Here is a 24,509-nt window from a genome sequence, read left to right as displayed (position 1 = left end):
TAAGGAGCTACCGTGAGCTCTGCATTGGAGCCAGGCCTTCAACTACTTCAGCGACCCAGATCCTGCCAGAGCAAAACTACCCTCCCCCTTGCCTGAATTGTTGAACTTGTCGGTGTTCACCTTGGTGTCTGGGGAGGAAAGACTTACAGGAACTTTAAGGGTCCTTTGCTATTGAAGATCTTGCTATAAAATCAGATGTAGGGGTTGAATTCCTTGAAATCGTCTCTAATTCTGCGCATATTCCATTCCTGTTGATTTAGACTCCTGCATACATTTTGTCTTAACCAATGTCTGTTGGAGTAGCCTCCTAGCATAGACTTCTTTAAACCCATTGAACTTAATTTTCAACGTGTGCCTCGGCTTTGAAGGCTACGTTCACTCACCCATGTCTCCCTTCCTCAATGTTTGCCAGACCTGTCAAAGTTCTCGCCAACGAGCGGGAGCAGTGAGCCAAACTGCGAGTTTCAGGAGTTTTCTAAATTGTGCTGGTGTTTTCTTATTCCTGGTCACCCATGACTCAGACGAGAACCATTTAATCCAGGGGTGCTAGTCTGACTGCATATTAGCATGGAAATATAACTACTGGGATCTGAATCTTGGAAAGAAGCAATTCCTCATAAGCCAAGAGGGCTTCCGGTCGGCTCGGATCCTTCCTTTTACCAGGCAGTTCACCCTGCCCTTACTTGCCAGCCAAATTACTTAACCTTTAGGAGTCACCACCTTGCTTGACAGGGTTCCTTTCCTCCCTGCCCACAAATTATCATCCTGACCAAACAATTCAACTGAAAGTTAATGTACAATCCATCCCATTCATTCGCTCATAAAATTTCTAGGGGCAAAAAAAAAGTATGTTTTTCTACCAACAGTTTTGGGTTCCTGAATCTCCATCAAAAAATATCACTGCAGAAACTTCCTTTGACCAGGAAGGAAAAATAGGTTTTACTGCTAGAAAGGAATTTTAAATACCACTGAGGCCCAAGAAAACACAGAAAGGCCGTTTGATGCTTAGAAATTTCCAGATGCTTACTGAATTTTTTCCACATCGAAGATGGCATTGAGCAACTCCTATTTAAAATTCCCAGATGAAAATAGAAAACCTAGCATTGATCAAGTCATTCAGTGGAAAACAATTCGTAAACATTAGAATTAGGAGCCAGAAGATTTGATTCCCAGGTACTTGTGGGATCTAGGATGAGTCATTTGGATTTTGGAAGTCTCCACATCCATGTGTATAAACTGGGGATAAGACAATAACAGCTACCTTGTGAGTTTTTCAAAGAAATACAAATTTATGATTTGAGTTGTTATTCCATTAGTGAGTAACATCTCTGCTTTGGTTTATTTGAATTTTCCACTGTGGATGTGGGAAAAATCAAACCATCATACATGTTTTTCCCAGCCTTCTCTGGAACTTTCTTAGTTAAGCAGACTCTTGGAGGCCAGTTCGTGAATATTCTCTGAGGTTCTGCTTCTTCATTTCCTAGAGTCCAGTGGGCACAGACGCTTTGGTCTCACCTTCTTTCCCATTTCTTTGCACTGCTATGAAACTAGTTTGCTCTCTGATAAAAATCCCTCTGATGCCTGCCTCACTGAGACACCTCCCCGACCATTCTTTTCTTCTGGTGATATTAATGTGACCACACATCCATGTGGCCTGACCTTTAGTTAAAATGAGAAAACTTCCATTCCCATACACAAATAGCCACCAACCTGAGTCCCTGGAATGTCCCCTCTCACGCTCATAGTCCCACTTATCTTAACCCGACCTCCTCCTCTCCAGGGCCCCTTGACCCTCCAGGACAACCCAAGGATCCAGGAGGCTCCAGCACAGGCCTCTGGAGCAGCCTCCATACTGAGCATGGCCCGTGTGGACAGCACCCTGCCCGTGGAGAGGCGGAGGGCTCAGCACCCCTCATCCCTTCCTCCTCTCCCCTCCAGCCCTCAGATGGCTCGTGGCTTGGCCCCAGCCCTCCTCCCCTGCCGAGTCCCTTCCCATGCTTCCATTCCCACTCCTGTGCGTCCTGGCCATCCTCAGGCCCCCTCCCAGCCCTGCCACCAGCACGGCGGGCCAGGCCCTTTCTGTAGATCGACCTGCAGAACCCAAACTAGTTTACTCTGCAGCATTGAAACATCACGCTGAACACATAAGGGCCCAACTGGTTTAAAATACTGAAAAGCCTCAGCATTTAATAGAAAAGACCTGTGGTCCCCACTCTGGTTACTCCTCCAAGACTTCCCCTGTCCCCCCATGACCCAACATCCCACCTCCTGGACCCTGCTCCAGGGTTGTGGACAACATCTGTCCAGATAGATGCCTGCACTCTCCTAGGGTGCTCATCACCTCTGAAAAGAACTCTAGTACGATGCAGAATCAGGTAGAGGTTATTCCTTCCCTTATTAATTCACTGACTCATTCTGGCAACACTGATCCGTCTCCCATGGTGTCCCAGGCACTGAGCCAGATCTAGAGACTCCAAACCAGATGAAGTCTCTGCCCTCAACTGCTTACAGTCTGATAAAGGAAGCAGAAAATAAGTAAGAGAGTAAACGTGCACCCATGAATAGATATGTACTTGGATCAAGGGTTGAGGAATGAAATAACTCAGGGAAGTCAGAAATGACAGAAAGAACAGCGTACATAAAATGGACCTCGAGGATGTGCCGGGTTTCTGCAGGCCTGGGGCGGGGAGCAGCGCATGAGCAACAGCGCCGGGCGGAACACAGGGCCTGTGTCTGAGGACCAGGAATTCAATCTGGCTGCACAGCAGACAGCACAGAGGAGGCTCCTGGGCGACCAGGTGAGACGGAAGCAGGTTGGCAACGCCAGCCTTCTTAGACCTGAAGATGGACTCACCCCAAGCTCGTCGAGACCCTAATGGCCCTCCCGTAAAATACCCACATGAGCCTTCCCTCATCAGAGCACGGCTCCACTGTGTAAATTGGGCGTTTTGTGCACTAGACAAGATGCAAACCCAAGATGAGCCAGCCCTGGCTCTCCCACCAAGATACACACACTGGTGTGAAGTGTCCCCAAATGCTTGCCACTAGCCCTACTGTGCACCCATAGGCTGGAATGGCTCCAGAGGGGCACCTTCTCCCATTTCACCCACAGGCCCAAGAGGCTAGCAACAGCCCCGCCTGACGCTTCCTCCCCTGATCAGACTGCTCTGTCCTTTCCAAGAAAATTCTCTAGAAAGCCCCTTAGACTACATCAGCATCTCTACCTCCCCGTTAAGTCCACACAACCCCCTAATCAAACCTCTCGCCTACGTAGGCCAAGCCTGCCACACACACCTCACAATGAGCTGTTTTCTTTCACCCGGCTGTTCACAAACCTTAGTCCCTCTCCTGACCCTTACCTGACCACCTGGCCACACCCCTCCTCTGTGTGAACACGTGGATCTCAGGGCCTCCTCTTCCTTGAGCACCTCCACGAGGCCCCTCCCTTCAGGTGTCGTCTCAGTGTGTGTGTGAACTCAGTGGTATTCACCACCCGGGGGTCTTTGGCATGGGTGAATGCAGCAGTGACAGATCATCCAGATGGCAAACTCCCAAGACCAGAATCAGGATTCGTGAACTACAGCTCACCCGGCTCTCCATAAAAGAAATCCACAACACTGTGTTTCATCCAGCAAGAAAATCAGGTGGCATGAATTCAACAGGCATAGACGGATCAATAGCTAAGCATGAGTGACATACCGGTGGTAAGAGGTGATCCCTCTCCTTGTCTACTAGGAGTCAGGCATTGTACTGGACTCTGGAGTTGTAAAAGGAAAACAGAACCCCTGGGATGAGAGACAGATGATGAGAAGACCGTCACAATACAGGACAATACACACAAAGGTCAGGGACTGTCGTGAGCCCAGAAGAAACCCATAAGGTGCACGTGACCCAATTCACTCATCCAGTCGTTACAATATATCACCTACTATGTGCCGGTCACTGCTCAAGGGGCTGAAGTAGTTCCCTGTGAAGACTAAAATCTTCAGTAGGGGAAACAGACAAATTGGTCGCCATATACATGCCAGATGATCACTGCTTTGGACAAAAATAAATCAAAGGGAGGGCAAGAGGAAGGGTTCTGGCTTTTACAGAGTAAGATGGGAGGCACTGAGGGCTTCCTCCGTGGGGTGGAGGGGCGACATGATCTGACTTTCCTTATAAAAGCCTGCGTTGGCTGTGGGAAGGAGAAAACCCAGAGAGGGACGAAGGCTGGGGCAGGAAGGCCAGCAAGGAGGCCATCGCAAGCACCCATGTGAGGTGACATCGGCTGGAACCAGGGGGCAGGGGGTGATGAGTCCCCCTGGAATCAGAGAGCATCACTTGTCCAAGGGTGTGCACGCATCATGCCAATGTGGCAGAAGCACAGAGGAGAGTGGCCGGGCCCAGGGCGACGTGACCTGGTGAGGGACATTCTCACAGAGGACGTTGGAGCTGAGCCTGGTGGACGCCTTCACCAGGCGGGATGTGGGTGCCGGATTCGGGTGGTGGGCAGAGGATGTGTGCATGCGTGTGAGTTTAGGTTGGGGGAGCACGAGAGGACTGGCAAGGCAAGGAGGAGCGACAGGCCAGAGCGGCCCACTCGGAACAGCACCACGGGGAAGAGGAGGCACAGTCACTACGCAGTCACTTGTGCCAAGTCTTGATTGCCAAGCTAAGAGCTTAAGCCCAGTCCTGCAGGCAAAGGGGAGTCGGCAAGAGTCCTTCGTGCCTCATAGCCACAAAGACCATCTTTGTAATCTACCAACTTGTTAGTTCTAAAGCTGCCACGAATCCCTTCGCCCGCCCCGCCTAATGTCCTTTCCCAATCACTGAATTCAGTATGAGGCTACTGTGTTGTATCGTGTTATAATTGTGTGTGTGTGCACTCCCTAGTCTGTGGGAAACGGAGGTCAGGGGCCACATGTAGCTCACCTCTACATCCTTAGCATCTGCCACACATTCTGATGTGCTCAATAAATGGCCTCACGGAAGCATGAATGGGCAGGTGAGTGGATGGACGCACGGATGGATGAGTGAAGTTCTAGAATTGAGCTTGAGAGCGAGGAAGGCTAGCGATGCTGGAGGGAACTGACCAGGATGTTAAAGGAGCCATAAATGTTGGTTTATTGCAGATGCGAGGGAGGACGGTGCTGGTCATCTGGGGATGCTTCCTCCTGTGGAATCTCTACATCTCATCCTCTCAGACCACGTACCCCGGGATCAAGGCAAGGGTCACTCAGCGGGCACTGGACTATGGTGAGTTGATGCTTTCAGAAGTCAGCCTTCGCCCTGCCTGATAAGAGTCTAGGACCCAAACCCAGCTGCTCATGGCTTGGACTGTCTTGGGTCTGCAATGGGCTCCCTTTGGGGTGATCTCATCCCTTATGTGGAAGCTAAGATGACCAGAAGAAAATGCTGCCTAAAAAATGGTCACCCTGCTGGAAGGCACATCCAGACACAATCACCGACTCACCTCGCCTTGGCACTCTCATGCACAAGGGACACCTCGGGACGCTAAGTAAAAACGCTCTACAGGACAGAGGGAAGGAATTGGAGAGTAAAAACAACTCCTTAGAGCTCTAGAAAATGTTTGAGTTCAAAGGGGACTTGGAGTCTTCTCAAATCACGTGCAAAACTTAATGTGGGCAATGAATCTGTGTTTTTCTTGATAGAGACTCTGTTTTATTTATTAGGTATGCAAAGGACTTTGAGACTCTGAAAGGTTAAAAACCCCTGGTTTAGAGGTTGTTTGTAAACAAAAGGGAGAAAAGAAATGTTAGAATGTGATTTTCTTTGGACTAAACTGAGGCAGGAGCAGATTGTACCAAGAAAGAGGGCTACAATATCAAAGTATATGGATCTATTTCTCTCCTGCAGGAAGTTTTTCCCGAGATTAGCTGAATGCAGGTTGACAGAGCTCTCCTGGTACTCGTGTGTGTGGTGTGTGTGTGTGTGTGTGTGTGTGTGTGTGTGTGTGTGTGTGTGTGTGTGCACGCACACCAGGGATTGAACCCAGAGGAGCTTAACCACTGAGTCACATCCCAGACCTTTTTATATTTTTTAATTTAGAGACCGGGTCTCTTTAAGTTGCTTAAGGCCTCACTAAACTGATGAAGCTGGCCTTGAACTCAAGATCCTCCTTCCTCAGCCTCCCAAGTTACTGGGATTATAGGCGTGAGCCACCACTGCTGGCTTCCTGGTACTCTTTAATTAAAGTAGTCAACCCAACAACTACTAGTCTAATGAGAAAATGCCGAAGTCTAACCAAGAAATGCCTGTCCAGTGAAAACACAAAAGAAATAAATGAGGGATTGGAAAAAAAAGGGGAGAGAGAGAGAAGGAGGAAAGGAAGAATCAATTGGAGAGAAACTCTTTGTCTTTCCCTAGTAACTCACAGGACACAGGGAGTCTAAAATTGATCCATCTTGCACAATTTTATGTGAGTGATGGTACGTAATGAAATACATACTAAGCACATGTGTGTCCCTGTGTATTTCTGCATACATGTGTGTCTTATCACTCTTGATATGCTTATGTGCACGGGAACACATCAGACGTAGGGAGTGCAATGGTATTTAAAGTTTCGCAAACAGTTCTTTCCATTCCCTAAAGCAGAGCACTCAAACAAAAAGATATGGAGTCCACCCACGTGGGTATGAATGTCCATTCTGCCCTCTACCTCAATACATGGCCTTGGGCAAGTGGGTTTGAAAAATGGGTTGGTAGAAGCGGTGTAGGGAGGATGAATGAGCTCACCTGTGAAATCCAGCATGGGAGGCCGAGCAGGAACGGCTTTGAAGTCAGAATCATCCCCTGAGCATCTACCCTGCCAGGCTCTGGGAATCTGCTGTAGGTTTCTTATGTTGATTAAGTTCCAACAACAACCTTGTAATGAAACTGTTGTCATTTATAGTGGAGGGAATGGAAATGTCCCTAGTCACACACCAGTGAGGGACAAAGGCAAGAACTTAGGTTTTGGGTGAGTCAGCTTTCTGTCACTATGACAAAATACCTCAGAAAATCAATTCAAAAGAGGAAAGATTTATTTTGGCTCACAGTTTCCAAGTGTTTCAGCCCATGGTCACTTGACTGTTGTTTCTGGGACCTGTGGTGAGGCAGAACATCAGGGTGAGGAGCACGTGGTGAAGCTAAACTGGTACCTCACGGTGGCCAGAAGCAGAGAGACAGGAAGGAGGGGCAGGATATACCTTCAAGGGCACACCCAACCTTCTCCAACCAGGCCCTACCTCTGCCCATAGCCCATTCAATGGATTAATCCATGGATGAGATCGGAGTCCTCGTGACCCAATCACTTCCCAAAAGACCCACCTCTGAACACAAGCTGACTTGGGGACCAAGCCTTCAACACATGAGCTTTCAGGGACATTCCAGATCCAAACTACTGCAGCTTTGTTCTGTCCAATCTTAAACCCTGTCCTTGGTCCTCTGCTCCCCATTGCTCCAAATCCTACAGGAACCCTTCCTTCACTGGCTGTGAACTCGCAGGCAAGTTCATGGACCTCTCTGAGCCCCAGCTGCCTCCCGTGTGACATGGGAATCATGAGACCTATGTCACTGAGTTGCTTTGAGAATTTGGGAGATACTCCTTGTCTTTTTCCCAGCTGCTCCTGGGGCCATGGAAAATTGATCATCTTGCACAATTTTTATGTGAATGACAATGTATATAGAAACACATCCCAGGAAGCACATTTCTAGTCATCGATCCTTGTCAGAGATGAAGAGGAAATTCAATCCTCTAAAGCATCATGACACCCCTGTAAAGATGGAATCTAAGGGTTGTGAGGATAAGAACCAAAGGCACGATCAGAGCTCAGGTTCGAATCCCAACACGACTGCGTCTGGGTTTGTGTGACTCACAAGTTACAGCTCAGGGAGTCAAGGTCGGGTGTTTTCTCTCAGGTGAGGAAGCTAGAGCAAAATAAGGGGAAGAAGGGGAGGATTCCCAGGAAAATAGAAAGGAGATCAACGGAGAAGAGGGAGGGGGCTGAGAGGGAGGGAGGAAGCGTGAGAAACAGAGGAAGTGAGGAATGAAATTCACCATATTATGCTGAGCACATACGTGAATCTACCACAGTAAATTCTGCCTTTCTGTAGACCTTTAAAGCACCTCCTAAAACAAATAAATAGGAGACCAGAAGCGTAGAGGAAGGGAAACAGGGCGAGGAAGGAGGAGGGAAAGAGGAAGTCCCAGGGCACGAGAGGGAGCCAGTTATTTCCCATGCATGCGTGATGAGGCCTGAGTGAACCCCACTGTTATGTGTAACTGTAATGCACTAATGAAAACATTAAAAAGTTCTTTCTTCATTAACTCCGAAGGTGACTTTTCTCAAGCTCTTTCATGTGGAAGAATGCTCTTCCTGCATGAGCTCAGAGAAACGTGTTCTGGGGGGTCCGTGTGAAAAGCTAACGGGTTCCTCCCAGGGTGAAACAAGAGCAAGGCCATTAACCTTTCCCGAGCCTCGGGATCCTTCCTGGGGGAATCTGCTAAAAATGTGGATCTTTGACTCTGAAAAGAGTCACACACAACCCGCCCACAAGTCTTCCCTTAGAATTTCAGGTTGTTCTAGGGTTGCCTGTGGTCAGAGATCAGAGGGGGCCAGTACTGGAGTTTAAAAATCTGGAAAGAAAGGAGAATGGGGAGGAATTTTCTGGAAGTGGCTATTCCATACAGAGTCTGGAGTCGAATCGCTCAGATTTTTGACTACTCCCTCCCCGCCTTCTTGGCTGTATGATTTGGGCAAGAATTGACCCGGTGGCCCAGCTTCCTCCTCTGTAAGCTGTGTAAGGTGATGATGGAGCTATTCTGCAGGAGATTTAGACTTTTCCCCTCACACCGCACCGTCTTTTATCACACTTCAGCCCTGGCCACATGACGGAAATTCCTCGTGATATTAGCTCTGTGGTCTTGGGTAAGTTCCTTAGCCTCTCTGAGGATGGGTGCTTCCATTCGTAAAGCAGAAACAATAATACCCGCTTTGTAGAGTCACTATGTTCTTATCTAAGACCATTTCCTACTCAATAAATTGCATTTATGTGGTTAATATTATTCCATCATTGTCATCTGTGTTATTATCAACTCTTTCTTGTTTCCTTCACAGCTGTGCAAGCAGGGCTGGAGATGATTGAGGAGATGATAAAAGAAAAGAACATCCCAGATTTAAAAGGGTCTGAATCTCTTGAATTTCTGAAGATTGATTATGTGGACTACAATTTTTCAAAGTAAGTAGGAGACAAGGGCACTTTGTCTTGCATAGTAGAAAGATTCGTTTCATCATAATTCAGCTTCCTTATCTTTTTCTGCTCTACCATCCTTAGCTCTGGTTTCCTTTCACAAGTTGCTTCATGGCCCAACATGGCCACTGCAGTTCCAGCCATCAAATCCATGTTTCATGCAGCTGAAAGGAGTAGGAGGCAAGGGTAAAAGGACTTTTAAAAGTTGAGTCAGTGTTCCTCTTTCAGTGAGTTATTTCTTGAAGCTCTACCCTACTAAGATCCTGCCTATAAACAATAGATAGACTTATCAGCAAGGGAGATAGGAAAATTAATTTTCCAACCAAACAAGTTCGTCATCTCCAGCAAATTCAGGGAAGTTTAGGGAAGGGGGAGAAATGGATGTTCAGAAAGCACCACAATCTCTTGCATCGTTGCTGGCAAGATCCCCAAAGGTAGTACAGGGAGAAGACACCTTTGCCAATCATGAACAGAATCTTAAAGGTGAGGGGGAAGTCAATCTTTTATAAGTTCTCTATAACAAGTGACAGATTGCCCAAACACCTTTCCAATCCAAAAAAGTCCCTGCTACTCCAACTCTTTGAAGGAATCATTTTCCTGCTGTCAACAATGACCTTCTATAAAACCAAGAGGTGTCTTTGTGGGGAAGGAGAGATGGTGATCTAGGGAAAGTTCTTCTGTTATAAAGTCAGTCAATTGACAGTATTTACTGAGCACTTACTACATAGCAGGCTTTGTTCTAGGTACTGGGAATATTACAGTGAACAATACAGATGCATCTCTTACCTTTATTGTGCGGTTGGAGAAATGGACATTAAATATATATTCACAAAACTAATTATTTAATTATAATGATAATGCCACCCCAGAAAAATACAGAAAGAATCATATAATATCAAGTGTTGGTGAAGATGAGATGAAACAGCTATTCTAATGCATTTCTGCTGAGTAGATAAATCGATTCAATAATTTCAGAACTGTCCAAATGGTAGACACTAATTACATGCAGCCAGTGAGCACCTGAGATCTGACTTGTGCAACCACAGAACTGCTCTTCATATTTATTTAATTTTAATTAATTCTGATCTTTTAAAATGATGCTGTGTGTTCAGTTACCAAAAACTTTCAAGCGTTTGGAAAAATTTTGCCATTTCAATTTTCCGCTGAAAGTTTTATTCAATCTAATACAAGTCAAGTATTTCTGATGAAATCCAATATCTGAATTGAGATATACCATGAGGGTACAATAAAAAAATACAGATTTTTAAGATTTATTTTGAAAAAGGAAAGTTAAATATCCCAGTAATTTTTATATTGATCACATGTTGGTATAATAATGCATTAGATATATTGGATGAAGAAAAACATTTTAAATAAGTTTTATTTTAATTAACACATAGTAATTGAACATATTCATGGGATGCAGTATGACATCTCAGTTCATGGATACAAGTGTCATGACCAAATCGAGGTGATTGGCATATCTATCAGTTCGGATATTCATCATTTGTTGTGTTGGGTACATTTAAAAACCTCTCTACTATTTTGAAATATTCAACTAACTCCTATCAATGATAATTTTCCTACTAAAAATAAATCAAAGACCTGAAACTACTAGAAGAAAACAGAATTAATACTTTAGGGGATTAGTCAGGGCAATATAACCCTAAAAGCACAGGTAACAAAAAGCAAAATTCAAGTAGTGGGATCATATGAAACTAAGAAGTTTTCTGTGCAGTCAAGCAAACAATCAACAGAGCAAAGATACAGCCTACCACTGAGCAATGATATTGACCAAATTATACTGTGGTATCATGTGCATGTAGGAATATGTAATAACAAATCCCACCATTATATACAACTATAATGCACCAATAAAAATATGGAAAAAAGATACAACCCACTGAATATTTGGAAATATTTGCAAACTATTCATCTGACAAGAGATTAATATCCAAAATATATAACAAACTCCAACACTCAAAAACAAAATAATAATAATAATAGCAATGGTGATGATAATAATAACAATCTGGTTTAAAAATGGGCAAATTACCTGAATAGACATTTCTCAAAAGAAGATATACAAAAGGTTAACAAGTATATGAAAAAAATCCAACATCACTAATTATCAGGAAAAAGCAAATCAAAACCACAGTGAGATGTCCTACCCCAGTTAAAATGGCTATTCTCAAAAAGACAAAAAATACCAAATTTTGGAGTAGATGCAGAGAAAAGGAAACTCATACACTGTTGGTGGGAATGTAAATTATTATACAGCCCTGATGGTAAACAGTATCGAGCTTCCTAAGAAAACTTGAAATAGTACTACCATATGATCAAGCAATCCCACTACTGAGTATATATCCAAAAGAAATGAAATAAGCATGTCTAAAAGATATCTGCATTCACATCTTTATTGCAACACTGTTCATAATAGCCAAGACATGGAATCAACATAGAGGTCCATTGACAGATGATTGGCTAAAGAAAATATGATACATACATACATGATGGAATATTATTCAGTCATTAACAATGGAATTTTGCCATTGCAGCAATGTAGATGGAACTGGAGGATTTTTTTTTAAATGAAATAAGTCAGGCATGGAAAGACAAATACCAGAGGTCCTCACCTTTATGTATAATTTAAAAGTTTACCTCTTAGAGGTAGAGAATGGAATCGTGGTTACCAGAACCTGAGGAGAATCTGGGGTGGGGTCAGGGGATGGAGACAGGGTGGCTGGCAGGTGCGTGTGGTTTTATAGGAATGATAATTTTTAAAGTTCTCCAGCACAGTAGAATAACGATGACTGATAACCATTAGTTGAGTATTTCCAAAATAGCTAGTAGAGAGGATTCCAAACGCTCCCAGCACAAAGAAATAATAATTGTACGATTGAAATAATAATTCAATTGTACATTGTAAACATATATTGAAATGCTACCCCATAATATGTAAATTACTATGAGCCAATTTTAAAATAATAAAATTCATTTCAACTGTTTTTTTTTTTAAATGTGATTTCTAGAAAATTTTGAATTACTTATGCATCCCATATTATATTTTTATGGTGAGGTGCTATTTTAGAAGATGAGTTATTATTTGTAAGCACCCTTACATTCTTTGATGGATAATTTCACTCCTCAGCATCCTCCCTGGAGAAGGTCCTGTCCTCAGGCACCATGGGTGAGGATGTTCACTGTGGCATTGTTTATGATACAGAAGCACTGGGGTAACTCCCATGTCCCCCAACAAAGGAATGAGTTTTACATGTTCCACCCATAGTTTGGAATACTCTGCAGCGGTTATAAAGAGCTGGTGCGGCCTCCCTGGGCCCAGGTGAATCTACTTCCAAGACACAGTAAACGAATCTCCACCATCCTCTTCCCACAGTGGACTCAGGATGTGTGGTGGAGAATAGGAAAGAAGGCACAGATAGATACGCAGCTGTTTTAGTCAGCTTTTTCCCTGCTGTGACTAAATGATCTGACCCGCACAATTATAGAGGAGGAAAGGTTTCCTTGAGGACTCACGGTTTCAGAGGTCTTAGTCCATAGAAGGCCGGCTCCATTCCTCAGGGTTCAAGGTGAGGAAGAACATCATGGCAGGAGAGCATGGCGGAGGGAAGCAGCTCACATGGTGATCAGGAAGCAGAGAGAGACTCCACTCTCCAGATACCAAATATATAACCCATAGCCACGTCCCAATTCCCACCTCCTCTTCAATTAACTCACCTGGGATTAATTCACTGATTGGATTAAGGCTCTTTCAACCCAATCATTTCTCCTCTGAACCTTCCTGCATGTCTCACATGTGAGCTTTTGGGGGGACACTGCACATCCAGACCTTAACAATAGCAAATAATCATTTCTCGGCTATCAAACTTATGTTTTAAGATTTACCTAACCTCAGCTCAGAGCAAAGCCTTCCCCGCCCTGCCGCCTGCAGCCCCCCGTGGCAATCATACACCAACTCATCCGTGCTGAGCTCCTCTATGCCCTGTCTTCCCAGGCCGCCTGCGAGTAGCGCTTCTTTTGAGTGACAAACTGAAAGAGGTCGAGAGCCCTGCCCAAGGTTGCCCAGCTACAACAAACCCTGGCTCCAAGTTAGGTGCTCTTTGCACAGTACTCCAGGTGGCGCAGCCTGGTGCTTAAGAACAGTCTGCGGTCAGGCTGAGGAGGGATCCAGGTCTGGTTCCACCACTTACACGTGACTTCAGCTGCTTTTCTTATCTTTTCACCTCTGACCCGGAGGTGGCAAAAACAGCACTGCCTCACAGCCTCGTGGCGAGGGTCACCACGAGCTGGGCACAGGCTGCACCGTGCCTGGTGGGAAGTCCCCACTCTGTGGGTGTTCACAGCAATGTCCTTGTGCATGTGGCCATCTAGATGACAAGCAACCCAGGGCCTCCCAGGTGCCTGTGGTCACCTGCTCAACAGCTCAGAGAACCCTAGGGCAACACAACTCTCTCAAATCAGTTTCTCACCTCAGGAAGGTACTGACCACACAGAGGGCAACTGGGAGCAGGAGGGCATGTTTTGGATTGTCTCAGTGACTAGTAGGGAGGGACGCTACTGTGCAACTGTCCTGTGGTGTGTACCACAGTCCCCTACAAAGAACTGTTCCCTCCAGAATACTGTCACCCGCTTTGAATAACACTGCAACTGCTGAAGGGAAAAATAATGACGGAGCTGTTATACCTGCTTTTGTCTTTAAAGAAACTAAAGGAAGTAGGTCATTTGGTTATTTATAATTTTTCTTTTGGTACCGGGGATTGAATTCAGGGGCACTTGGCCACTGAGCCCATCCCCAGCCCTATTTTATATTAATTTAGAGACAGGGTCTCACTGAGTTGCTAAGTGCCTCACTTTTGCTGAGGCTGGCTTTGAACTTCGATCCTCCTACCCCAGCCTCCCCAGTCACTGAGATTGCAGGCATGCACCACCACACCTGCAAATTTAATTCTGAACTTGCCCACTACCCTGCTCAACTGGAGAGCAGATGCTTCCTGCCAAGGCTAAGGGGAATTAGGAGGCAGTGCCCAGACTCTGCCCTGCAATGGGCAGGGGAGGGTGGATTCTGCAGGGGTGGACAGTTCCCCTGGCGGGAGGAGGGGTGAGTTCTACAACTGCGTCTCCAAGGTCGCTTGAGATGCACGGACTCTCTCTTTGCTCTAACCGGGTTCCTGTTCCTTGTTTCATAGCATAAAAATCAACGCCTTCTCGTTTCCAAACACTTCACTAGCCTTCGTGCCTGGAGCAGGAATCAAAGTCCTGACCAACCACGGCACAACCAACATCAGCACAGACTGGGAAATCAGGTCTCCACTTTTGTAAGTATTTTCCTGAACATCCACTGCTGATCTGGGGCAAAATGGATCGAAAACAGGAAAATGTAAAACTTCACCACAATTTTCTAGTGAGGATTCCATTTCTCGGTAGTAACAATCTTTCTCCAGGTGAGACCTAAATCAGCAAATGTCTGCTTGCAGGGTGTGTGTGTGTGTGTGTGTGTGTGTGTGTGTGTGTGTGTGTGAAATGCATCCTTCCCTTAAAAGCAGAGCAGCTGATGAAATGTCACTTGCTAAGAAGGGGAGGCCTCTTAGCGTCAGAGTAACAAATGTGCCCCTCATCTTAGGTCCTCTAGCAAATCACGGCATGATCTTAAACCAGTCCCGGGGGGCACTTTCCCCATCTGCAGGGGCAACCATGGCAAAGGAAGCTTCTGAGCTCCTGAGGAGGTTGGAGGATGGGAGGTAGCTTGAGCCCCACTCTCCGCCAACCAAAAGGCCTTTGCACCCTCTTAGAAAAGGAAGGGGTCAAACTCAAATGCCCTGGTTGGTGCCCCAGAACGGCACATTCATTCATTCTCTAGGTTATTCTACAAGCATTTATTGAGTGCCCCTGTATACCAGTTTCCCCCATCTGAAAAACTCCAGTCTTCTAGAATGTGCAGTAATGGCATCCTAGACAACACATTCTGAGGAGCAGGGTCCCTCCCAGTACTGGCCCAGACTCGGGTAACCTTATATTTTTTCTTGGAGCAGCCAAGACTCAGGAGGAGCTGATCTGTTTCTCTCTGAAATCTACTTTACTGGTATCATTATCCTGACCCAAAACGACTTTGGCCACCCAGCTCTGAAGCTCCAGGACTGCTTTGCCCAAGCCAGCCATGCCCATGTCTCATTTTCTGGAGATCTCAGGTAAGTGAGGACATGGTGGTGGGGCGTGGCTAATCCAGCGCTGGGTTCTCAGCCCTGCGGGAGTTTACCACTGACAGATCGCGGTCCCCAGGTAAGCTCTTCTTTCTTTTTCTCCCCCTAGTGTCCTGTATAACTCCTTTGCTGAACCCATGGAGAAACCCATTTTAAAGAATTTAAATGGAATGGTAAGTCTTCAGAGATTTGACAACTGCTGGAAAGCAGCATTGGCAGCAGGTCTATCATCCTTAATTCTTAATCAGTAAGCCTTCACTGAGCACCTACTGAATGCAAGGCACTTGCACACATTGTCCTTTGCAACACAATAACAGTTTCTCAAGTCCCTCCTCTGTGCCAGCCATGTGGTAGTGCGAGGGATGCAGAGAGGAGTGAAATAACTCCCCTCTGGAGTTTCTCACCCTACAAGGGGCAAACAGTCAATAGAAATTGATTTATTGTGTACCTATTGCATGCCCCACACTGGACGAGGGTCTGTTGGGAATGCAAGAGAGTGTAAATGTGTCTATTTAGGAAAACCAAATTTAGACTTGTAAAGCAACAGTTGTATGAGGACTTGATTTTAAGACATAATTACATGACGATCAGATCGAATCTAAGGGGTTTTGAGAAATGGAAAAATTAAAGAACTAGAGGATGCAAGACTTGAACCAAGCCTTGCATATAGGTAGGATTTGGATAGGTTAGGAATGGGGGAGAAGAAAAGGTCTTTCCAAAATGTAGAATAAGAATAAATTAAAGCAGAATGTCAGGATGCCTCCTCAAGCTATGAGAATCCTTATTCTGGAAGTTGGTGCTTGAGGAAGGGAAGGATGGAATTGGCTGTGTGCTCTTTCCAATCAGCATACCCTCTCTGAACCATGTTCTCATATTTTGGGAGAGACAGAGACAGAGATGAGAAGGACTGGAGGAGAAGGACGAGGATGGTGGGATCTGGCTCGCTTATCTCCCCTGTCAGTCAGTTAGCAGATCAACCCTCCAAAACACCAAGTAGCGCACCCCCAGAGGCTGCAGAGCTGGTCAGAGGACTCTGTTTTTCAGGGTCTTCTCCATCCCTACCTGGCAGGTGCTGAGTGCCAGTGAATGTGCACACAAAAGACTGGCTGGGGAATAGGATGTCACCTCCAAGGTGACCTTTCCCCTGTTAAAAACAGGGTATGGGTATTTGGCCTCTGACAGGAGGTTGACAAATGAATTATGTCACAGCAGTTAAGCTTCCCCGGAGTTACAGCTTGGAGACAATAGGTCTGTCCATCTGTGGTTCTCACTGTGCCACTGGAGAAAGAGGATGTGCAGACCCCAGCTGTCTAACTGTAGAGCCAGACTTCAGACACTAGCTGTGCTTTGCCTCTCCCATCTGTAAAAAAGGGGAAAGGGGTGTGGATAATAAAATGGAACTAAGGCCACAATTGCTGACATTTACCGAATGCTTACTCCATGCTGGGCAATTTTATGTAGATTTCTTCCATTTCTACTCTTAAATTGATGAGGTGGATGTAATTATTGCCCCCAGGTGGCAGATGAGGAAACTGAGGTCAGAGAGTAGAAACGATTTCCCAAGTGATTCAACCCCGGGTGCGAGGCTCCCCGCTGAGGGTACTCACCCCACTCCCTGAAGTTTCCAGATAGTCCCATTCAAAAAGGGAGAAAAAAAGACTTTTCTAAACAGGTCCTGATCCCATGGGCTCTCCAACTTGCCCAGGGAAAAGTGGCTCCAGCTGTCCAGACAGGGCATGGAGCTGCGACAGAGGTGAAGGGAGGAGGGCGTGACGCCCCGCAGTGAGGAAAGACAGTCTCTCCAGCAGCAGGTTCACCAGGTGTGACAGCAACAGCGTGGACTGGGGCACATGCCCTCACATGCCACAGGAGAAAAGCCACAGGCTGGCTCTTTTACGACTAAGTGGGTGAGGTCCCAGTTGCTATGGAGTTTAGCCAGCACTCAGTGACATGCTGCCCATATATACAAGACTCAAAGTCCAGGGGTGTCAACCAACTTATGGGAAAGTCATCCTGACCAAAGGGATAAGGTCTCCTAACCAGAAGGCTCGGTTTCAACCTGATAACATTTTTTTTCTAATTTCTTTGGTGGCCAGCTCTGTCCCATTATCACAAATGAGGTGGAAGCACTGAATGTCAACCTCAGCACACTGGAGGGTGAGTCCCAGAACCGGGTCTCCTGGGTGGTTCTCTTCCCCCTTCAAAGGCTGCTGCTCCGTCGATTTGCTTTTCAAGGCTGCAGAACGCCCACTCTGCTGTGTTCCTTCCAGCCTACAAATTCAAGTCAGGTGGCAGGACACTCCCTCTGTGTACAGCATGTCCTCCTGGGCTACTGACCAGCTTCCCCATGCAGGAGGAGGTTGCTCCCGGGAACAAGGCAGTTTGAGGAGTTAAACCTTACAAAGTCTAATTCCAGCTTTGACACTAAATCCATCCTCTCAAAAGTGAGAGCTGTGACCCTTGACCAGGTTATTCCCTGTTCCAACCCCTTCAGTGGCTGCCTTCAGCATGGAGTCCACACATCCCCACCTGGACTAACGGCTAGCCAGACTCTGCTCTACTGACCTCTGCTCCAGCCCCCAACTGCTTCCACTGCCCTCTCCCTCCCTGCCCTGGGTTATGCCTGTCCACCCTGCCTGGAAGAGCTTCCTCCCCTCCATCCATTTATTCCTTTAATAGATATTTCTGTGCCAGCAGCCTGTTGATCTCTGCAGATCACAAGTCTTTCCACTCTCTGCCCTTCAACCTGTTCGCTCCTTTTTAAGATTCAGCTCAGGCATGGCCTCTCCCAAGAAATCTTACTTAACCCACACCCCACGAAGGGACACTTCCTCTACATTCATACAGCACTTTCCATGCATCTCTTCCTGGGCCTTCCATCCATTCATCCATCCGTGGTGTAGGAAATCGGCTGGGTGCTCACTGATCTTGGTGCTGGGGATGCAGCAGTAAACCCGGGTGACAGAAATCCACACCCTCATGGGACTAGAGGGAGGAGGCAGACAGAAAGCAAGATAAGCAAGTAAAGTCTGTGTTATGGCAGTGATAAGTAGTAAGAAGGATAGCAAAGCATGGGAGGAGCTGGGGAAGGGTTTCCATTTCAGAGAGGGTGGCCAGGAAGCACTGCCGAGCAGGTGTCATTACAGGAAGAACCTGAAGGTGAGTGAGCAACCCCCAGAGCTGGACTGTCTTTACCCTGATCCTCCTGATATAAAAGAATAACACAGATTTTATGATTAGAAACCATGGAAGTTTATTCATCTCACAGCTCTGAAGACTGAACCATCCAAGATAGAGGAGCTGCCTGTGGGGAGGCCTGCAAGTGGAATCAGGACATGGCGGAAGGGCAAGAGAGTGTGCTGAGACAGAGGGAGGAAGTCTAGCAGAATTTGCAACTAACTAACTCATTCCTCAGATAAGGGCACTCTCTGTTCACAAGGCAGAGCCCCAGGGCTGAGGGACCTCTTAAAAGCCTTAAAAGCCTCACATTACAATGATAATATGGATCTCAACCTATATTTAGAGGACCATTTAGACCACAGCATGCATGAAGAACATTCCAGGTAGAGGAAATCACAGGCTCAAAGCCTGAAGCAGGGCTTCCTCCAAGGGTGCGGAGGCCATGCTAGGAGCAGAGGGAGTGTGGGGGGAGGAGCAAGTGATGAGGTCAGAGATGGGGACAGGGATCATTCCATTTTCAGGACTCTGGGGACACTGCAAAGACTGCCTCAGTCTGAGATGAGGTTCTGGAGAGTTCTGAGCAAGGCCTGTATGACCTGACTTACATTTTGGAGAGACCATCCTGGCTTCCGTGCTAATAGGGAGAGAGGGACAAGGGTGGAATTAGAATGTGCAACCCTGACACAGTATCAGGGCAGCGGGCCCAGGGTGGGCGGCAAAGGTGGCCAGCTTCTGATATGCCTTGAAGGTACACGTTGGCATTTGCCAACAGATCAAATGTGGGTCATGAGAAGAGCCACGCGTCACTTGGGTTTTCAGCCTAAGCAACTGAAAACTGAAAGAATGAAATTAGCCTTTACTCAGAAGAGGAAGAATGTGAGAACAGGTGTGTCGTGGGACCTCAGCTCGGTTTTAGACCCTCTCCTACCAGGCTGCATCCTAACTTCCTGGTTTTATGTCTGTCTCCTGCCCCAGACTGTGAGCAGGAATTTTGACTCACCTTCAGGACCCCAGTACCAGGCACAGCAGCTAGCCCCTCCCAGGTTAAGAGCCACTGAATTGGTGAGGGATAAAGGAAATGGGTAAAGGGGCTGAGGGATGATGACTGAACGTAGATGGAGGGAAGAATATGAAAGGAGTGGAGCGTAGGCGAGAAGGCGCAATGAAGGAGGCTCTGGCGTCGGATTCCCACGCCCCAGCTCGCCTACCGCGGAGCCTCACTCCTCCTGGAAAAGGAGCCTGTCCTGCTTCATCACCAAGTGGCGGTGGGGTCCATTCAGACTGGGCGCTTGGACACATTTCTAATATGATAACGACATGGGATAATATCGTGCCCCTATGGTAGCAAGTTGCTTCATCTCTTCTTGCTTGGAAGAAACCCAGCACTATACACAAGTCGGGCAGATGTGAGGCTCAAGTAGCTTCCCCTGGAACCGAGAGCAAGTCTTCACACCACAGAACACAGCGGTGGAAAGCAGCTCTCCCGAGCCGAGGCTGCCTTGTCACACCTACTGTCGGATCACAGAGATCCGACTCTGTGATCTTTCTGCCCAGGAACTTCGCCCACCACTGTCCCCTGATTCCTCTGCCTTCTGCTTTATTTTGAAAAGCCTAATACAAGTAATTAATTAAATGAATAGCATTGTGCACAAGAACTCCCTAGGCCTCTCTAACTTAGTGGATTTTCTTCTATCTCACCAAATCACTTCTTTGAATATTTTTCTAATGGCAATAGTAATACATGCTTATTATTTTTAAAAAACAAAGTTCTAGCTATGTAGAAATCTATAACATTGAACTTGAAAGTCTCTCAATCCTTTGCACTAATTTCCTTTTTTTTTTTTTTTTTTTTGGTGCTGGGGATTGAACCCAGGGCCTTAGTGCTTGCGAGGCAAGCACTCTACCAGCTGAGCTATCTCCCCAGCCCCTAATTTCCTTTTAAAAATGCAACTCTTTGGCTTCATTCTATATGTTCATGCACATGTGGTGGAAATTATCTAAACAGGTATGCACCAAAATTTTACTGATGTTTTTACTAGGGTAAAATGATTAAGAAAAATTTTTCCTTTCCTCTTTTGACTCATTTACTTCCCCTGAATTTTCAAAAGTAAGTACGTATTCAATAAGTATTACCTATTTAAAAAGGGAGAAATGTTATTTTAAACAGAAAATTAAACATATTGTCTTTCTAGACATTATCATATGTTATAGTATGTTTTAGTGAATATAAATTTTCTTTTCTCTTTTTTGGTCATTTAGTTTTAACCAAGATCGACAACTATACTCTACTGGATTATTCCCTGGTTGGTCCTCCAGAAATCACTGAGCATTACCTTAACCTGAATCTGAGGGTAAATATATGATTCTCAGAATCTTCATCTGCTGTCAACAGCCAATACTTGGAGAATAAAGAGTCTATGCAGAAGGAAATATACATACATGCTCTTCAAATAATTTTATTTTCTTTCTAGCAACTCCCTCATGTTTGGGCCTTTTTAAAAGACCCTTGAACCCTTTCTTGATGGGCTAATAATTGTTTGCAGACAACATATATCTGACTTCTTTGTGAGAAGTATCAGGATGTCTTTGCCTCTGGGATTAGGTTTGAGGCTAAGAGCCTGCAAGTAGTCTAGTCAGCATTTATTAGAACTTAATACATGAGTAGGTTGTACATGTCGGTACTTCTGTTCCTGATTCTGAGGCTGGTGAGTTTAACTGAGGGCTGCTGGCTTCTGTCAAGACCATAAGTGTATGCAAATGGCAGTTGCTGAGCCTGGAAAAATGCTTGTGTTTAGTTTTGCCTCAGTGTTAATATCATTGTCTTTTAAAATGCATATTGGCTTGTATTTCACTCAGAGTCTTTCAGATCAGCTGAATTGTTCAAGGCAGCTCTTTGTACTAACCCCTGATGGCTAATGAGAGTAGCACTGGGCAGGTCTTGAAAGTGCTTCGACCATTTGCAAGTCCTGGGCTCTTCTGAGTGTCTTTACAACTCCCCAGTAGTCAGTAGTCACAGATTTTGAAGGTCAAGGGTCTGACACCCCTAAGGGCACCTCAGGAACTGTTCAGAGGTGGCCCCTACAGCTGACTGTCCCTCCTTCCTTTATCTGAGACAGGACCAGCCAGGAGCTTGTGCTGTACGCCCCAGGGTGGACAGACACGTCCAAAGGCCCACAAGAATCATCCAAGCTTTGAAATAGTCACTGGCCCAGGAGTCGGGAGGCCTGGCAATTTCTCATCCCTACCGAGTTTCTAGAATTTTCCTTATTTGGACTTGACAGGGCCCCCCCTCCCTAGTCATGCACAGTTGAGTTTTCCTTTGGTAACTGGGCTTTGCTTTCCCACAGGGCGTATTCTACCCTCTGGAAAACCTGGCCGACCCCCCCTTCTCGCCAGTTCCTTTTGTGCTTCCGGAACGCAGTGACTCCATGATCTACATTGGAATCTCCGAGTATTTCTTTAAATCTGCTTCCTTTGCTCATTTCGTAGCTGGGGCCTTCGGTGTCACCCTCTCCACCAAGGAGGTGAGCAGAGTTTACAGACGGTGACAACTGGCACCAGGAGCCGGTCCTTTTCTAAGCATCCCATTCTGGGTTTTCTGGGTCATAGTTTTGATGTCTGGGCCTTGTTGGGCTACAGCTCCTAGGAGGACCACAAGTGAAGGAACGTGGAATGCCAGTTGTTATTAGTTGGGGTGCTGTTCGGTTTTGGGACCCACACATTTGCTTTTACGTGGTATCTGGTCACTGTTCTAGACTGATTTTAACTAATGCTAAGACCTCCTCCACCACGTAATGCCTATGACCCTTGGTCATTTCAACTCACTTCACGTCCACGTGCCAGAGTTTCCTCACTGGGGAGAGAGTTCCACACCGCAGGCTCGTGGTGGACACTAAAGTTTTAAGTACAGGTAGAACACCTAGACCAATGCCCAGCACAGAGTACGTGCTTTGTGACTCTGGGTCGTGGCCATCATCACGACTCTGTGCTGGGCCAGCAGAAGCCCTCCTCCTGGACATAAGCACATGTGCCTCCCTTTCGTGAGAACACGTCCTCCAGCCAGTCAATCAAAACCTTTTCCTGAGCATCCCTTTTAGAGCTTCTCCTTCTCCGTGCCTTAGTTACAAGGGTAGTTCTAAGTCTTATGTTCAAAATGTTAAGTGTGGCAGCACCACCAGCTACTTACGCACCAAAAGTTAGACACTTGTACCTTCGGACTTGAAGGCTGCTTGTCTGTGAAGGTAAATGACGTAAGCACCCCGCTCAGTCATCTCTAGAAATAGCAACACAAGCCTTGTTGTTAACGCCTGTGGAACATCCACACGCAGGTGCCCCCACACGGTACACACAGCGTGCAGCTTACTGATCTTGGGCGAGTTACTTTACTTTTCTGGGCCTCAGATTCCCAGGGGTTGGACTATAAAGCAATAGGTCACCCTAAACATTTTATCTTCATAATTCATAAAATTATAGGGGACATGACGTTTGCCCTGAAAAGACATCTGGGTAAAAAAACTTTGCAGTGACGTGGTGGTGCTTCTATTTCAGATTTCCAAGCATTTCATTCAAAACTCTCAAGGTCTTGGCAACGTGCTTTCCCAGGTGAGTGTTCTGGGTTGGACCCCCCTGTTGTTTGCTTGTTTTGATTTTAATCCTTTCCCGGAGACTCCTCGTGGATTCCTTATACTTTCTTTTGATCCCAGCATGCCATCTTTCTATTCTTAAGAGTCTTTTTTTTTTCTCTTAACCAAATATCCATATATTTACTAAACAGTACCTGGCAAAGTAGAATGAAAGTACAGGTTAAAATCCCATCAAAGGCATGTGAGTTCATGAAAGAATCTGTTCCTGCCACAGGGTTCTGCCACACCTGAAATAGTTTTATTTATTAGCTTGAATGAAGAATTCAATCCTTAAGTGAAAGGTCACACCTGTGACCTTAGTGAAGCAACTATGAACAGCATACCTTTATGGCGGACTAGGTGTGGGACAGGAGGGACCAACAGGCCCAGGTCTGCCTGCAAGGATGATGAGATTTTAGAGAAAGAAGCTCCAGTCGAACAGACCTAGGCTCAAATCTCAGTTCCACAACGTTTCCTCTTGAACCTTGAGAAATCCCCTAACCCCTCCTCAACTCACTTTCTCCATTATGAATCAGGGGTACCAAATGAACCTGCCTCGGGGGTTTTTTGAAGATGTGAGGAGACAATACATAAAGCCCCTGGCACGGTAGCTGGCACCCTGGATGTATGATAAACGTCAGCTGTTATTTCTGTTGGGTTTTTGCGTGTTACTTTTATTACTAGGAAAGAACTTCCTCTATTCTAATCGCATGATGTGAGATGGAATTATCCCAGACCACCCCACAATCATGGCTTCCCTGCCTCAATCCGGTCTCTGTTTCTTTGCCTCAACGGAGCAGATTGCAGAGATCTACATCTTGTCCCAGCCCTTCATGCTGGAGATCATGGCCACAGAGCCTCCCATGGTCAACTTGCAGCCAGGCAACTTCACCCTGGACATCCCTGCCTCCATCATGATGCTCACCCAACCCGAGAACTCAACGGTCCAGTCCATCGTCTCCATGGACTTCGTAAGTCTGGGGGGCCAGGAGGGCAGCCTGTGGGTGCTAGTCCCCTTGGGAACATTGACCAGCAGCTTCTAAGTGTTTGGAGGAAAGGGCTGAAGCATCGATTAAGAGTGAGGATAAAGTTGAGACTGGAGGTGATACTACACCAGGCCCAGTTGCCCACTGCACAGTATGCCAATCACTGAAATGAGGAGTTTGGGAACAGAGAGTTTATTCATGAGCCCACCATATGGAGAGGTGGAAAGCAGGTCACAGATGCATCTCCCCAAGGACAGGGTTTGGGGATA

General features: G+C 46.2%; 1 protein-coding gene across 1 annotated transcript in view; it reads left to right on the top strand.

The window, feature by feature from the left end:
* Positions 1–24,509, top strand: part of BPIFC (BPI fold containing family C) — a 41,249-nt gene that overhangs the window by 511 nt on the left and 16,229 nt on the right. The window contains exons 2-11 of the mRNA XM_079140150.1: positions 5,115–5,238; positions 9,102–9,222; positions 14,442–14,570; positions 15,285–15,440; positions 15,562–15,625; positions 17,549–17,609; positions 20,892–20,983; positions 21,980–22,156; positions 23,181–23,234; positions 24,055–24,225. Of these exons, the coding sequence (XP_078996276.1) occupies positions 5,115–5,238; positions 9,102–9,222; positions 14,442–14,570; positions 15,285–15,440; positions 15,562–15,625; positions 17,549–17,609; positions 20,892–20,983; positions 21,980–22,156; positions 23,181–23,234; positions 24,055–24,225 (1,149 nt within the window). The remainder of the gene's footprint in view (positions 1–5,114; positions 5,239–9,101; positions 9,223–14,441; positions 14,571–15,284; positions 15,441–15,561; positions 15,626–17,548; positions 17,610–20,891; positions 20,984–21,979; positions 22,157–23,180; positions 23,235–24,054; positions 24,226–24,509) is intronic.

The sequence above is a fragment of the Sciurus vulgaris genome (assembly GCF_902686455.1).
Source record: "Sciurus vulgaris genome assembly, chromosome: 5".
NCBI classification, from domain to species: domain Eukaryota; kingdom Metazoa; phylum Chordata; class Mammalia; order Rodentia; family Sciuridae; genus Sciurus; species Sciurus vulgaris.
The sequence above is the reverse complement of the archived record's forward strand: the minus strand, read 5'-3'. Positions and strand labels throughout refer to the sequence as shown.